This window comes from Neolamprologus multifasciatus, chromosome 22 (assembly GCF_963576455.1).
Source record: "Neolamprologus multifasciatus chromosome 22, fNeoMul1.2, whole genome shotgun sequence".
NCBI lineage: Eukaryota > Metazoa > Chordata > Actinopteri > Cichliformes > Cichlidae > Neolamprologus > Neolamprologus multifasciatus.
The window spans coordinates 15,813,262-15,828,151 of record NC_140459.1 but is presented as its reverse complement, the minus strand read 5'-3'; the positions used below and the strand labels follow the sequence as shown (position 1 = coordinate 15,828,151).

The 14,890-nt window shown below is 40.3% G+C and overlaps 1 protein-coding gene across 6 annotated transcripts in view; it reads right to left on the bottom strand.

The window, feature by feature from the left end:
• Nucleotides 1–14,890, bottom strand: part of csmd3b (CUB and Sushi multiple domains 3b) — a 382,687-nt gene that overhangs the window by 27,169 nt on the left and 340,628 nt on the right. For all 6 annotated transcript variants that reach the window (XM_085147502.1, XM_085147500.1, XM_085147498.1 and 3 more), the window contains 5 exons: nucleotides 13,854–14,042; nucleotides 11,340–11,525; nucleotides 10,978–11,172; nucleotides 10,121–10,294; nucleotides 6,734–6,907 (listed from right to left, as the gene is read on the bottom strand). In XM_085147502.1, the coding sequence (XP_085003628.1) occupies nucleotides 6,734–6,907; nucleotides 10,121–10,294; nucleotides 10,978–11,172; nucleotides 11,340–11,525; nucleotides 13,854–14,042 (918 nt within the window). The remainder of the gene's footprint in view (nucleotides 1–6,733; nucleotides 6,908–10,120; nucleotides 10,295–10,977; nucleotides 11,173–11,339; nucleotides 11,526–13,853; nucleotides 14,043–14,890) is intronic.

Sequence of the window (14,890 nt, the reverse complement as noted above, 5' to 3'; positions counted from 1 at the left end):
GGACAGGCCCTGCACAGTATGTACCACAGGTAGATAGAGGAAGTGGCTGACATCTAGAAATTACACCAGTTTAGACAAAGCTGAACTGTAAGACAGCACAGAGGCACTAATCATGGCAGCACAGGAACATGCTGTAAGTTCAAGATCCATAGAGGCTGGGGTCTACCACACCAGGTAATACCCCAGGTGCAGGCTGTGTAAAGACGCCCCTGAGACAATCTTGCACATAACAGCAGGGTGCAAGATGCTAGCAGGCAGGGCATACATGGAACACCATAACCAAGCAGCCGGCATAGTTTATAGCAACATCTGTGCTGAGTATGGCCTGGAAGTCCTTAAGTTAAAATGGGAGATGCCCCCCTAGGGTGACTGAGATAATTTCCTGTGGGACTTCCAGATACAGCCAGATAAACTGGTGATGGCTAACCAACCAGACTTTGTAGTGATGGAAAGGCAGAGGAAGACGGCCGTAGTGACAGACGTAGTGATACTGAATGACAGCAACATCAGTAAGAAGGAACACCAAAAGCTGGAGAAGTACCAAAGGCTCAGAGAAGAGCTCGAGAAGATGTGGAGGGTGAAGGTACCAGTGGTCCCAGTGGTAATCGGAGCACTAGGTGCAGTGACTCCCAATGCCAATCCTGGGCCATTTGACCTCAGTACATCACATGATAGGGTGGGGCTAGGTTTCACAATGGGTTCACCCGAAACCTTGGCTGATTATGACCCACACCCGTTTTCACATCGTGATTAGGTAGAGGATCAATAGGGAGTCCATGACTCTTGGGGACACTCCCATAGGGCTTAAAATCTGGGACTCTCCACCAATTGCTCTTAGAACTGAAAAAGCTTCTCAGATGAGAGATGAAAAGTCTTCAAGGAAACTTAAAGAAGTCCAGATGCTTTTCTTTCCAAGCTCCTTAGACTTTCTTAGGCAAACTTTCATCACTTTTTCAGAATGAGATCATTGCCCTTCTGAAAATTGAAGCTGTTGCTAACAGACTCTTTTCAGATGATACTGGGTGGTGGATCAAAATTTGACGGTGTTTTTCATTGTTCATAATTACATCAGTTTTGACAAGTTCTCAAACATCACAGACTAAAATACAGCCCCAAACTATGACATAGCCTCAACCATGGTTTACAGATAGCCATGGATACTGCTGTAATTTTCCCGACCTACTCCACAATACTGATGACGATTTAAACAAAAATTTCTTTCTTCACCTTTTAACAAACAGCCACCCCACCTGCCCATAATCACCAACTGTCATCCAAAAATCATCAGACATAATGACAGGACTGAAAATGAGAAACTGAAAAAGAGAAACTTTGAAAGACTTTCACAAAGCCCGGAGCACTTTTGCTCTAGACCACTTTAAAAAGCTGAAAGAAACTCTGGCACCTAGGAGACATGAGGAGTGGCTCAAGACCTCTGCACGGTACTGTATATATTTATGTATATACTGATGCAGTAATGATACTGCATCAGTATATACAGTACTGATGTTTCTGTTTGCTAGGGGGATTCATTCATGTATGTGATGTCATTCACATACATAACTGTATAATGCAAACCCATTTCGTACCACTTGTGTGTCATTCTCTTACTAAATTGCAAAAATCCAATCATGTAAAATGTACTTTTAGACATCAAAGCTACAGAAAAATATAATCTAAACCAGACATGAAGATCAGAAGCTTTGTATTTCTGGCTCGAAAACCACATCAAGTGCAGATTTGGGCCAAATATGTATGCCTTTCCTACAGTCATTCATAAATATTTATAAAAATGTCAGATGACTGAGAAGGCAAAGCTGGGATCCTAATTTAGGGTCATTATTTTGGAGATATTAGGTCTCACCATCTTCTGTGTCAGAACTGAGTGTGCACTGTTTGCAATCGTGCATCATAATTGTTCTTCTTGTTTCATCCACTGAGCCTTCTTGGCGTTCGTGTGATGTTTGCGTAAACAGGCACTTTAGTGTTACTGCCAGTCACTCTCTTATCTACCTTGCAAACTACAAACCTTTAAATTATTTGGAGAGGAGAGGAGTCTAACCAATGTAAAAGAAAAGGAGTTGGTGGTAAAACATGGTGAGGGAGAAAGTCAGGGAACAGAGAGTAAGAGGACACTAAAGGATGAGAAGACAACAGGGAGAAAGAACAGCTAAGGTGAGGAGAGCAGAGCAGAGCAGAAATAATGAAGACAAGAGTAGACGAGAGAGGCAGGAGGCAAAGCACTTGATCAGGAAGAATCAGAAGTTTGTTTGCATGCCTAAGATACAAATTTATCTGACACCATCAGCATGCCCTGCAGCTACACACACACACACACACACACACACACACACACACACACACACACACACACACACACCATAGTCTCATTACAATTCTGTTTTTGTGTCTCTAAACAAGAGCCTCTCATCTCCATAATTACAGTATAATTTGGCTGTAAAATGATTTCCCTCAATAACTCCTGCATGAATAACCTCAATAAAAACAGCATAGCACTCCAAGATATGCAGAATGATACAGACACTATCTGGACCACATAGACACAGATGAACGCAAAGAAAAGCATATAATAGCGGCCCTATTTTGTACATTGTTTGTTGTTTTATGAGTAATAATGAAAAACAAATGCTCCGTCTACTCTCGAATCATCAACACTGTGACACCACCTCTGTTTTGTAAAGACTGTCTTAATTTAGGGAACAAATAGGCTGCCTCTTTCAGGAAAAGGTGCCCTTAATTGGCTTCATCATCACCACCTCAAATGTGCCCTGTATGATGCCTAAAAACATTCAATATGCTCACAGCAAGTAACCAATTTTAGATTTTCACAGTAGCCTGGGCAAGTTAGGCCACTCTGTTTTATCCTTAAACCGAACTACTTATCTCATTCAAGGCATACTAGCATTTTTAACCCTCTGGCCCTATAAGATTTCTGGTTAGAAGCCACAGTTACTCAAGTCTACTCTGTGAATACTTCAAATGAGGATAGCTCTCAAACAATATTTATGTACTGTCTGTAGTAAAAAAAAAAAAAAAAAAAAGTCCCAAATATCTATATTTCTTTTTAAAAATTGATCTTACTGACAAAAACTAGATTGGCTTATCCACACTACTACTGGAGACTTTGGTGGTGCATTCATACACAGTGTTAGAGGTAATGCCACTGCTGGTCATGATTACTGAAATATTCATTTTGCTTTTACGCCATCTTTAACTCAAACATGCATCTACTGTTTCAAACTACAGTACAGTTTCTTAAGTTGACAAATATACTGCTCAGATACATTAAAAGAACACTTAGAAAACACATCAAATCTCAATGGGAAAAAATAATGCTGGATATCTATACTGATATAGACTGGGTAATATCTGGGGGGGGGGGGGGGGGGGGGGGGAGAGGATGCCACCTTGTTTGAAAGAAATGAAAGTTATCAACCTACGAAGGGCTGAATTTAAAGATACCCCAAAAATTAAAGTCAAAAGATGATTTGAAGTTCATTAAAGCACCTACACTACAAACCCAGTGGTTTGTATGGGGCCCAAGTTCTTGAAGGCTTGCTTGACAATGTTGGGCCTCCTAATGAGATGATGGAAAGTGTCCTGGGGGATCTCCCTCGACATCAGCAGCGGGGCACCACTGAGCTCCTGGACAGTCTGAGGTGCAACCTGGCACCTTTGGATGGACTGAAACATAATGTCCCAGAGATGTTGTGTTGAATTTAAGTAAGGCAAACATCCTCCAGGAACTGTCCACATAGTTCAAGAGAACATGCATTGTCGTGCACCAGGAGGAACCTGAGACGCACTCCACCAGCACAGTGGGTCTGAGGATTTCATCCCGACACTTATACCCGATACCTGGCAGTCAGGAAAGATAAAGGTCTGTGCATCCTTTCATAGACATGCCTCCCCGTAACTGACCCACAACCAAATAGCATAATGTTCTCGAGGGCTTCTCCAATCCCTTTCATGTCTGTCATATATGCTCAGGGTGAACCTGCTCTCATCTGTGAAAAGCGTGCCAGGGGTAACTGCCAACTGGGCTCCATGGTGCCGGGCCTTGAGCACAGGGCCCTCTAGAGGACATCGTTCTCTCAGACCACCCTCATGAAGTCTGTTTGGTCAGTGACATCCACAGCATCGGCCTGCTAGAGGTCATTTTGTAGCTCTGGCAGTGCTCATCCTGTTCCTCCTTGCACAGAGGAGCAGATACTGCTCCCACTGGGGACCACAAACTTTCTGGCAATGGCAAGTAATAATGTGCCATCCTCGAGGAGCTGGATTACCTGTGTGGCTTCTGTAGGGTCCAGGTATTGCCTTATGTTAGTAGTCTTCACACTGACCCTATCCAAATGCTAAACTATGCTAAAAAATGTTCCTTTTATCATTTTTAGGATCTGAAGCTTTATAGAAAAAGACTCCCTCTGATAGTTAGGACAAAAGTGAGTTTAATCCTGTGCATAATGTTCTTCTTCATCTTTCCCATTGAACAAAACCTACAGTTGTTTTCAGCATTAAGGCTTCACTCTTAACGCTATTTGTCTTCCGCTGTCAATTATGAGCAGGAACCCTGCCTTGATGTATAACTTTTCATTTTCAGATCTCAATCACAAAGTCCAAAAAGTGAATCCTCTTCTTTCTCTTGACTTTTTCTACTTAGCACTTATCAGTGACTCATGAATCACTAATCATTCAAGACCCCCAGAACATTTCTTTTATATTCTTTGCCTAAAAAAAGACCTGAACTTTAGATTTTTTTGAGACTATTGCATGATGCATGATGTGAATACACTACTGGAATTTTTATAACAACATAACAGTTTTTATTTAAATATTCACTGAACCATGAAGGATATGTTTGGAGCTGTTTTTAAAACGATGAACTATATCAGATAATATCCAGATCTAGACCCCCAACCTCCTTTGATATTTACAATTGACTGAGTCTTGCTCGTTCAGCTTTTGTCAGTAGTGATAGCCATATTGCTACGTTCTGCTCTGCTGCTTTAAGGGCAAATTTAAAGAGCTTAAATTTGAGGTAATTGTGTTTCATCTGAAAACAAAGAAAAAGATTTCAAACTATATTTCAAAAAAAGGAAAAGTCTGATTTGACCAAATTCCACTTACTTAAAATTTGAATGATTTACTTGGTGATCTGGATTTTGCTGTATTGGGATTGTTCCCACATCATCACAACTAATGTTAACTAATACTTCAGGTCATTAACTGCAACTCATCAGCTTCCCTTTTATGCTGTCATAAGTTTGCAGCTCAGAAGAATAACACTGAAAAACTATGATGATGAGATACGTCTGCCTTCAGTGCTTTCTGAAAAGATTTTAAACAGATGGAGAATGTTGTTCATTTTGGATGTTTGTAACCAGGAGTACTGACATTAACCCCAAACAGTAAAGTGTATGTGTGGCGTGGGTGTGGTCTCTGGCCAGCTGCAGAGGAGGAGTGACACAGTGAGCTCCCGGGCGGCGCAGGGGCGGGTTGAACAGGTGTGCTGGGATCTGACAGTGATTGTGTGTCTTTATATGTTGGCAGTGACAGTCGGAGGAGGAGCGGACGTGACAGCAGAGAGAGAGCGGGAGTGTCTGTGTCCCAGTCAATAAAACCACAGCATCAAATAAAAGTTCTGCTGTCAACATATTCGGTCCAGCATATGTTTCTTGGGTCCAACGTTACAGTATGTAAGTAAGTTTATGTTTCATATCTAATTCTTGTAAGATCTGTATGACAAAAATCCAAAATTGGGTCGTCTGAGTATAAACTTCCACATGGTGGTCCAGCTGTTAGCACTGTTGCCTCACAACAAGAGAGTCCTGAGTCTGAATACACCATGTGGTCAGGGTCTTTCTGTGTGGAAATGCATGTTCTCCCAATGTCTGCATAGGTACAAGCAGTGGGGTTAAGATAGGCGTGAATATAAGTGCAAATGGTTGTCTGGACTGGAAACCTCTCCAGGGTACAGTAGGTACAATTATAATAATGAAAATGAGATCATCATGATATCAAATTATGTCATCAGTAGTTTTTACTGTCACATGGGACACATCCCCATAAAAATCCTGTGTTTGCTTCCCTACCTTGCCTGACTTCTTAAAACCAGTCTTTTCCAGTCAGTTTTACAGAATCGCTAAGGTATGACATCAAAATTCGTCAGTTGCACTGATGACCCAAGAGAAATATCAATCATAATGTAGAAACAGATAGATCATTCATCACATTTACCAAGACAATTTGCATGTTTTGCTTTGGCGTTCTACTGCAACACCTTACAAATGTTGTCTCACATAGAAGATCTTAATTTGTCAAACACGAGGCCTTTTTCACTGGTATGCCTCCAAAGTGATTTCTAAGATGTATGATATTGATTCCTCAACTCCACAGGCAAGCAAAACATCCAAAATTTAAATGAACTGCTGAGCTCTTTATCAAACCCTTCCTCCAAATTGCCTCTATTTGACTTTTTTTTGTCAAATAAAAACAGATAACATTTTTTTTTGTTATCTGTAGTAGCAAACAGCCAAATTCGTCATAATTTTCCTGATCATGCCTCAGTGCTAGAAAAAAAGGTTTTTATAAGGAGATAAAGTAATAACCAAGGTAACCACTATAGACGTTAGCGGTTACCTTGGTGTATGCGTGACAAATATGTGTCAGAATCTTTTTCAGAGGTGAGCGTGAGCTCGTGTGTTTTTCTTACGTATGCAGATGGGTAGCTGTCCAGACCACTGGTTGTCTTGGAGACAGATACGGACTGATGATCCTATTAGTCGGAACCCAGGTAGACACTGATAAACGACCGTATCACGGTAACCAAAGTTTTCCCCGATAACCTGGCCGTTCACAATGCCTTCCGGGATTCCACAGTGACCAGCTGCAAGAGAGAGATTGTGGGAGGGGTCAGACTGCACACACTAAAACAACTTCCTTCATTTGCACTTTTAGTATCTAAAATTTGATTCCTGGTTGTCAACGTTTCACAAATGTGTCTTTTGTCTTTTATTGCATTGTATTTACTTATTGTTGTTGTGAGCAGGTGCTATAGTGGGTGGCTGTTCGGCAAATATTCAGATAGTTAAAAATTTAATATACCCGTTTTATTTCATCCATAAAATGTCTCTTGGGGTTATATAACAGCTTGGCTTAAGGGCTTGCACACCGAATCAGTTTCATTGTGTGATTCTAAGCAAACACAGCAAATTGGATCAGTTTCTGCGCTATGATCAAGGCTCAGCTGCTCTGTTCCCACTTCAACATTTTCACAACTGTATTACTGCCCTTTCTAACACTTTCAGTGTTCAAATGAAGGCATCTTTGTGCTTTTAAACAATCAAACTTGGTAAAAACTTAACAAGCGGCGTGTGGGGCCCTCTTTCTCCTTGATCAGATTCATTCACAGAGGTCTGATTGATGCACGGAGCTACCCCAAAATGCTTTAAAAGGCGTTTCACAAAGTTAAAAGAGAATGTGTATTTTCTGCTCTCAGGGATTTTGAATTGAGTATTGATTTTGTTCTTTACAGTAGATAAAACCTGCACCGTGTCCCTGGTGTCAGCAAATGCCAACGATTTAAACACAGCCAGGGAAGTGGAACAGAGGAGAAATGAACGGGCTGCCTGATAATAACTTGCCATTTCAAATTCTGTTTGAGGTGTAGATTACAGAGGTTAAAGGGCACTATTGAAACGGGTTACACGTTTTACTTTCCTGACTATGTTGCTGAAAACTGTGTGTTGACAAATAGGAAATCAGTTCAAATTTACAAACAAAATCACAAAGTTAGAGCAGACAGAAATCATTTCATTTCAAGTAATGTATCACACAACAACACACCTAAAAAAGAAAGCAGCTTAAATGTGGGGGTTTTTTGGTGTGGGGGGGATTATGGGAAGGAAATAAAGTTCACATTTTTTGCTTTTTAGCCTTAACTACTAAAAATGGCATAAATAACTACAGTTGTGCATTTTTAATTTGCAAAATATGCACAGTGAAGGCAAATCAAGGCTAATAAGAAAAGTCATTGAAGGAAAATGCTGTTTATAGCACTTTTCAGGACTTGGTTTATTTATTTCTTGACAGAATCATGCCTCCTCATCAGTTTAGGTTAAGTTTCATTGAACCATTCCTTTATAAATTGCATCTCATATCCCCCCTCAGCCTGTGAAGTATTCTGGGAAGCGCTGCCTCTACTGAGGTTTCACGAGGAAGTGACAACATCGTGTGGTAACATCTGTTACCTCTGGCTGACAGAAGAAAGCTGCGGGGTTGACTTTTTTTCTCTGGATTATATAAAAAGAGAAAATTCAAAATGAATTTATAGTGAGTGCACAGCAGCAGCTTGCTCCTGATAGTTTTGCCTGTGTGGTGGACCAGGTCAGAGAGAAGCAGCTGTGCAGCCACACATGAGGAGGAAGGCACATACCTACAGTCGATACCTGCTCTCATTAGATTGACTTGAAAAATCACATCTTTGCAGCTCCGTCTCTACTGCAGGTGCTTCAATGTGTGTGTATGTATGTAGTGTATTCTGTAAGCCCAAGGCTGAATATTAGTGTCTAGATATACAGGGTGGGCCATTTATATGAATACACCGTAATAACATGGGAATGGTTGGTGATATTAAAGTCCTGTTTGTGGCACATTAGTATATGTGAGGGGGCAAACTCCTCAAGATGGGTGGTGACCATGGTGGCCATTTAGAAGTCGGCCATCTTGGATACAACTTTTGTTTTTTCAATAGGAAGAGGGCCATGTGACACATAAAACTTATTGGTAATGTCACAAGAAAAACAATGGTGTGCTTGGTTTCAACGTAACTTTATTCTTTCATGAGTTATTTACAAGTTTCTCTTTGTTCACAGCCATTGACACGTCGAAGAGGTTAACACGTGAGGAGCGGATCGAAATTGTGTTGATATCTGGTGAACGCAGTAACTGGGTCATTGCAGCAGATTTCAATGCGAGACACCCTACGAGACCACCCATCTCCCATGCTACAGTCAGCAAACTGCTTGCTAAGTTTTGTGAAACTGGTTCAGTGTTGGATTTGCCAAAATGTGGACGCAAGAAAACTGTCACTGATGAAGAAACATCAGTGGCTGTCCTAGCTTCCATTCAGCAAGAGCCCACAGCGTAGCACTCGCTGCATGTCACTGGAGAGTGGCATTAGTCGAACATCCCTTTGGCGGATATTAGCTACTCACAAATGGCACCCTTACAAACTCCAGCTACTGCAGCATCTCAACAAGGATGACCTAGATCGGCGCACAGAATTTACAGAATGGGCAAAAAAAAATTGGAACAGGACCCTCAGTTCACGCAGAAGATTTTGTTCAGTGATGAGGCAAACTTTTATGTGAATGGTGAAGTTGACAAACAAAACCACCGCTATTGGTCTGACACTAACCCACATTGGATGGATCCCTCCAAGACGGTTGGAACAACAAAAGTGGTGGTTTGGTGTGGTATATGGGGTACAACGATAGTGGGTCCATTCTTCATCAATGGAAACCTCAAGGCCACTGGATATTTGAAATTGCTACATGATGATGATTTCCCTCTTTATGCACTGAAGCTGGCACGTTCCCTGAGTTTTTGTGCAGCACCTGAAACTACGGATACTGGATGCCTGTGCTGGCATTTCTCCTGCGGTGTTGCTATCAGTGTGTGAAGAGTGGGAGAAGAGGGTTGCATTGACAATCCAACACAATGGGCAGCACATTGAACACATTTTATAAGTGGTCAGAAACTTGTAAATAACTCATGAAAGAATAAAGTTACGTTGGAACCAAGCACACCATTGTTTTTCTTGTGACATTACCAATAAGTTTGATGTGTCACATGGCCCTCTTCCTATTGAAAAAACAAAAGATGTATCCAAGATGGCCGACTTCTAAATGGCCACCACGGTCACCACCCATCTTGAGGAGTTTGCCCCCTCACATATACTAATGTGCCACAAACAGGACTTTAATATCACCAACCATTCCAATGTTATTACGGTGTATCCATATAAATGGCCCACCTTGTACTATAATTTATATTATAGTATATCTTTCAGCACACTCCTGGAGCTGTTGGTACATACCTAAACATCGTGTTTCAGTTCCACTCCAAAGCCCAGATGACAGGCACTCTCTGACAGCTGACCCCACCAGCATGAAGCCAGCATCGCAGGTAAAAATGGCTGTAGCACCGAATGTTGTCTGAGTACCAATCTTCTTTCCATTGGGTGGGGATGGCAGCTCACCGCAGGAGATAACTGAAACACACGGTCAGGCACAAGTAATTTAAAAGCAGTTGTGCACCAGTTTAGCAGCAAGTTAATTTGTGTAGCTGCTAGAGCTCATTGGCTTCAGTGAGAAATGCTACCAATGCTGGCAAGCTGTTTATCAGGTAAATTTGGTGCCAATAGTGTTTTTCTCCCTTCTTTTTTTTTTTTTTCCTTTTCGTCCTCACACATTGAAAGGCCTGGCAAAGAAAATAATAGCAAATCTCAGAATGTCACAGAATTCTTTAAAGGAAAATGACATTGACTCAAAATGTCACAGAATCCCCACAGAAGAAATAATAGATCATAGTCAGTTTAGAAATGTCACTGTGACTCTTCTGAGTTAGATAACAAATTCAAAGCATACAAGTTTTCTTTGTAAATAACCGTTGTCACATTAGTAGAAATAAGACATTAAAATATATTTTAAATCCATTTAAACTTTGTGAAACAGCTCTGTTCTTGGCAGAAATTTTGAACAAAATTGTCAAAACAAGCTGCAAAAGCGCCACTCGAGTTTTGGCCTTTACTAACTTTCTATCACAAAGCTTGCTGCTGTTATCATAGTTTCCACTTTAAACTTACAAAATGACATTTATTTGTATGTTTTCAGACCCATTGCTACAGGTCAGTTTGTGAAATTTCTTCCCTCCTTGATTATCCTTGTCGCTTACCCTGACAGTGCGGCCTTTCATTCCTCCAGCTCCAAACTCCGTTGGATAAGCACTCGATGTGGGCGGGGCCTAGCCTGTAGTATCCAGGATCACAGGTGAACACAATACGTGTCTTGTATTCGTAGTGTGACCCATTGACAATCCTCCAGCGGCCATGCTCTAGAGAGAACGACCCGATGCTGGGACATACTACCACTGCAGAGTCAGACAGTGTGAAGAGAAAAATAAACCATCATGAAATCTGAATGAAGAACACAGTTTCTCTGTCGGTTTGCTATATTCATATATGCTTACATTTGCGATGCTACTCAGATTTGGCATTCATTTTGTTGATATTCTGCCGGTACGTGGGTGTTACTAACCAGAACATCGCGGCATCTTGTTGTGGTTGCTCCATGTTCCATCAGGCTGACAGATGGCTGACGTCAGTTCTTTACTGGAGAGTCTGTACCCATCGTTACAAAAATAGGAAACTCTTGTTCCGACGGAGTAGTCAGATGTTAAAACGCCGCCGTTTATAGGAGCCTTGGGTACCCCGCATGAGACAGCTAAGGGAGGATGGATGCACACTTGTAAGATGACAACAAGCACACAGGCACAGAAAAACTCAAATGCACAGTTATGCCTGTCATATAGGCAGGTTTGATGTGTACCTTTGAAATGTTTATGAGGAATCAAAAAACAGCAAATGTTTTATATATCTGTAAATCAGCTCCAAGATGTACTTTTATTAAGTTATTAAAGTAAAAATAAAAAATAATAATCTAATTAATTTTCACCAAACATCCATCTTGCAGAACTTTAAATACACCATTTTGTAGAGCACTGTGACATTACTCAGATTCCACAATATGCTATACATCTTTCATTTGACTCTCTATTGATGGCAGCTTCGAGCTGTGCCTTCCAATTATTGTTTGAAGCATGGTGATATTGTCTACAATATCACTGGAAACAAAGATAGCACCAATTTTTAGATATGGTTTAGTAAATGCTGAGAATACAAACAAAAACGAGAGAAAAAGAAAGTAAAAAAAAAATATGATTAGCTGCAATTACAAGTTGTCTTCTACATGTACAGCTTACAGATGTAGAAGACAACTTTTTAAAAACATCTTTAAAATGTTTACTTTTTTATTAAATTAAAATGAAAAAAAAAACAACAAAACACTGCTATTATATTTACTTGGTCAGTCTATCAATCTCTAAATAACAACAAATTAAAGGGTTTGTGATTTTGTGTTGAGATGTGACACCTAATCTAAGCTATATCTGTTTATCCATGTCCATACAAAATTGGAAACGGTGCAAGTGCAATAGCTGTATTTCAGTGTAATATGGGTATGGATTAGAGATGGCACGATACCACTTTTTTATGTCCAATACCGATACAGATATCATAAATTTTGATATCTACCGATACCGATATGAATCCGATATAGTGGTTTTTAATCAATAAAACTGTTTTTTTTTAATATCTTGCTGCAGTTTGTATAAGTTCATACTCAAGTTTAAAGAAACAACAACACTAAAGCTATTCTGTTATACCTGTATGTAAAAAATACAACAAAATATTTCATAGTTCAGCAAAACTGATCAATCTAATAAACTTAAACCTACTCCATCCTCCCTTTTCTTGTATTTTAAAGAGTAGCAGAAATATTAAGCAACCTAACTAATAGGGTTGCAAACTCCCAGCAAAAAAAAAATAGCGAACCACCCCCCACCCTCCACCTCATGATGCTTAATCGACGTAATCAACTTTAATTTGATACAGTGTGAAAAAAAATGCACAGAAATAAATTATTTTTCAAGAATAATTAAATAGATTCAACATCTTTCTTCTACAGAATTGCATACTGCACAGATGGTACCTTCCCAAAGGAAAAGGTAGTATAGCTTACTAGGGTATATTAGACTTAACAGTTACTATATACAGTAATGGACTTCTATATATTTTACACAAGATTAAAACTTTGGGTGTAAGATTCAGATAATTATTTATTAAAAGCTTGACATTTTAAATGAGAACAAGAACGAAAAGCATGTCTTTGTGCCCCCCTTTTCCCTGTTCATGCCCTATCGGCCCCCCTGGCTAAACTTTGCTAGATCCACCCCTGCACAGTTACCAGCCGTCAGCTGCGTAGAAAACGATCCTGGTCTACAAAGTAATATTAAATAAATTCTAACAACAGCTTATCAAACTTAAACGTGCTGCTGTTGTTCAGCCGCTGGTTTCCTCTTTCTGGTGCAAAGTAGGCCAAAAACAAAGAAGAGAGACGGACTCGTGACAGAAAAGCCGATCAGCTGATCATTAAGCAGTTTCATGATTGAAGTAGCAGCAGGAGAGAGAGAGAGAGAGAGGCACTCGCTCCATATATCGGTTGTTAACCTTAACGTGGGAATGCTTTACAAACATTCAGAGATGAACTTACACACTTGCTTTACTTCTCTCTGGGATAACTTTCTCGGAGATGAAATGCTGGTTTGGTAGCAAGGCTACAAATACACACAGCCGCTCTATCACGTGAGCACACTGCTCTGAGGTTCTACGGTTATGAGCAGAGTTACGCGGTGTCGTAAGTTTTGTGAGGTGCTTTTTTGATATTTAATGGATCGGATTACATTTTTTATTTCTCTCCGATATCCGATCCAGTAATTTACGTCAGTATCGGACCGATACCGATACGTAATATCGGATCGGTCCATCTCTAGTATGGATCAGAGTCAAAACAAATAGTCTATTTCAGGATTTTTGCATTATTTTTGTGTATCCATTTCAAAAATGGAATTTACTAATGCTTTTATTCCAGATACTAAATTCTTCAGCACAGTTGTATCATTTCTGCGCACTTTCCTCACAGAGACAAACACACCTTGGCACGCAGGTACAGGAGAATCCCACGCATGGTAGCCAAGTGATGTGCGGCGGCAGGTTGCTGTGGCGTTGCCTATGAGACGGTATCCACGGTCGCAAGCCCACCTCACCACGCTGTTAACGTGACCGCCGCTCTGTGAGGAGATGGAGCCGTGGAGTGGGGAGTCTGGGGTGGAGCAGTACAGAGCTGCAGTGGAAAAAAGCACATTTGAAAAACAAGGATTTGAAATTGCTACAGACCGGGAGGGTTACTGTCATCAACAAAGAAACCTGCACAATGAACACAAAGGAGGTAAAGCTCATTTCAGTAGATAGTGCTGCGCTATATCTGCATGCAGGTATGCACCATTATAAAGGTTAGCAGTAATAATAGATTCACTAGCAGAGATTCTCACATGTCTGCTATTACGAAATTACAAAGGTTGAGATAATTTCCTGAAACTTGTATTAATGTAAGTCACTACTTATTTATAATACAACAGGATGTCGAGGAAAAGAAGACTAATGGACTTTGATTTTTCCAAAATGATCATGTACAAGACGTGCTTTGTGATTTGAAGAGCTCCATGCTTTTTCTCAGTGAGCCATGAATTAGAGAAAGGAGTCTAATTAAAGATATTGATGGTCATGTTCATAACAGGTCTCATACCTTTCCAGGTGATCTTAAAAGAAAGTTTTCCACCCAATTAGGAGCCAAGTGACAACTATAGGAATGTCAATTATAATTACACATAGTCCCTCTTGGCAGAGCCCTCTCACTAAACAACCAGCGAGTGGAGTTACAACAGACATAAGACATTACTGGACACACTGCCCGCAAAGTCATTGATCGCTATAGGTAGCTTTATCAAATATTCTTAATAAAGGGAAACATTAATCCTTTACGACAGACAATAATGGCATCTGGGGGGAGTCGTGCTGCAACTGCCAAAAAACTGTCAAGTTTAAGTGGACCAATTAGGATCATTTCCACCTCCACTTTCAGTAAGTATCTTTACATGATTCACACATCTTTATATATATATATATATATAT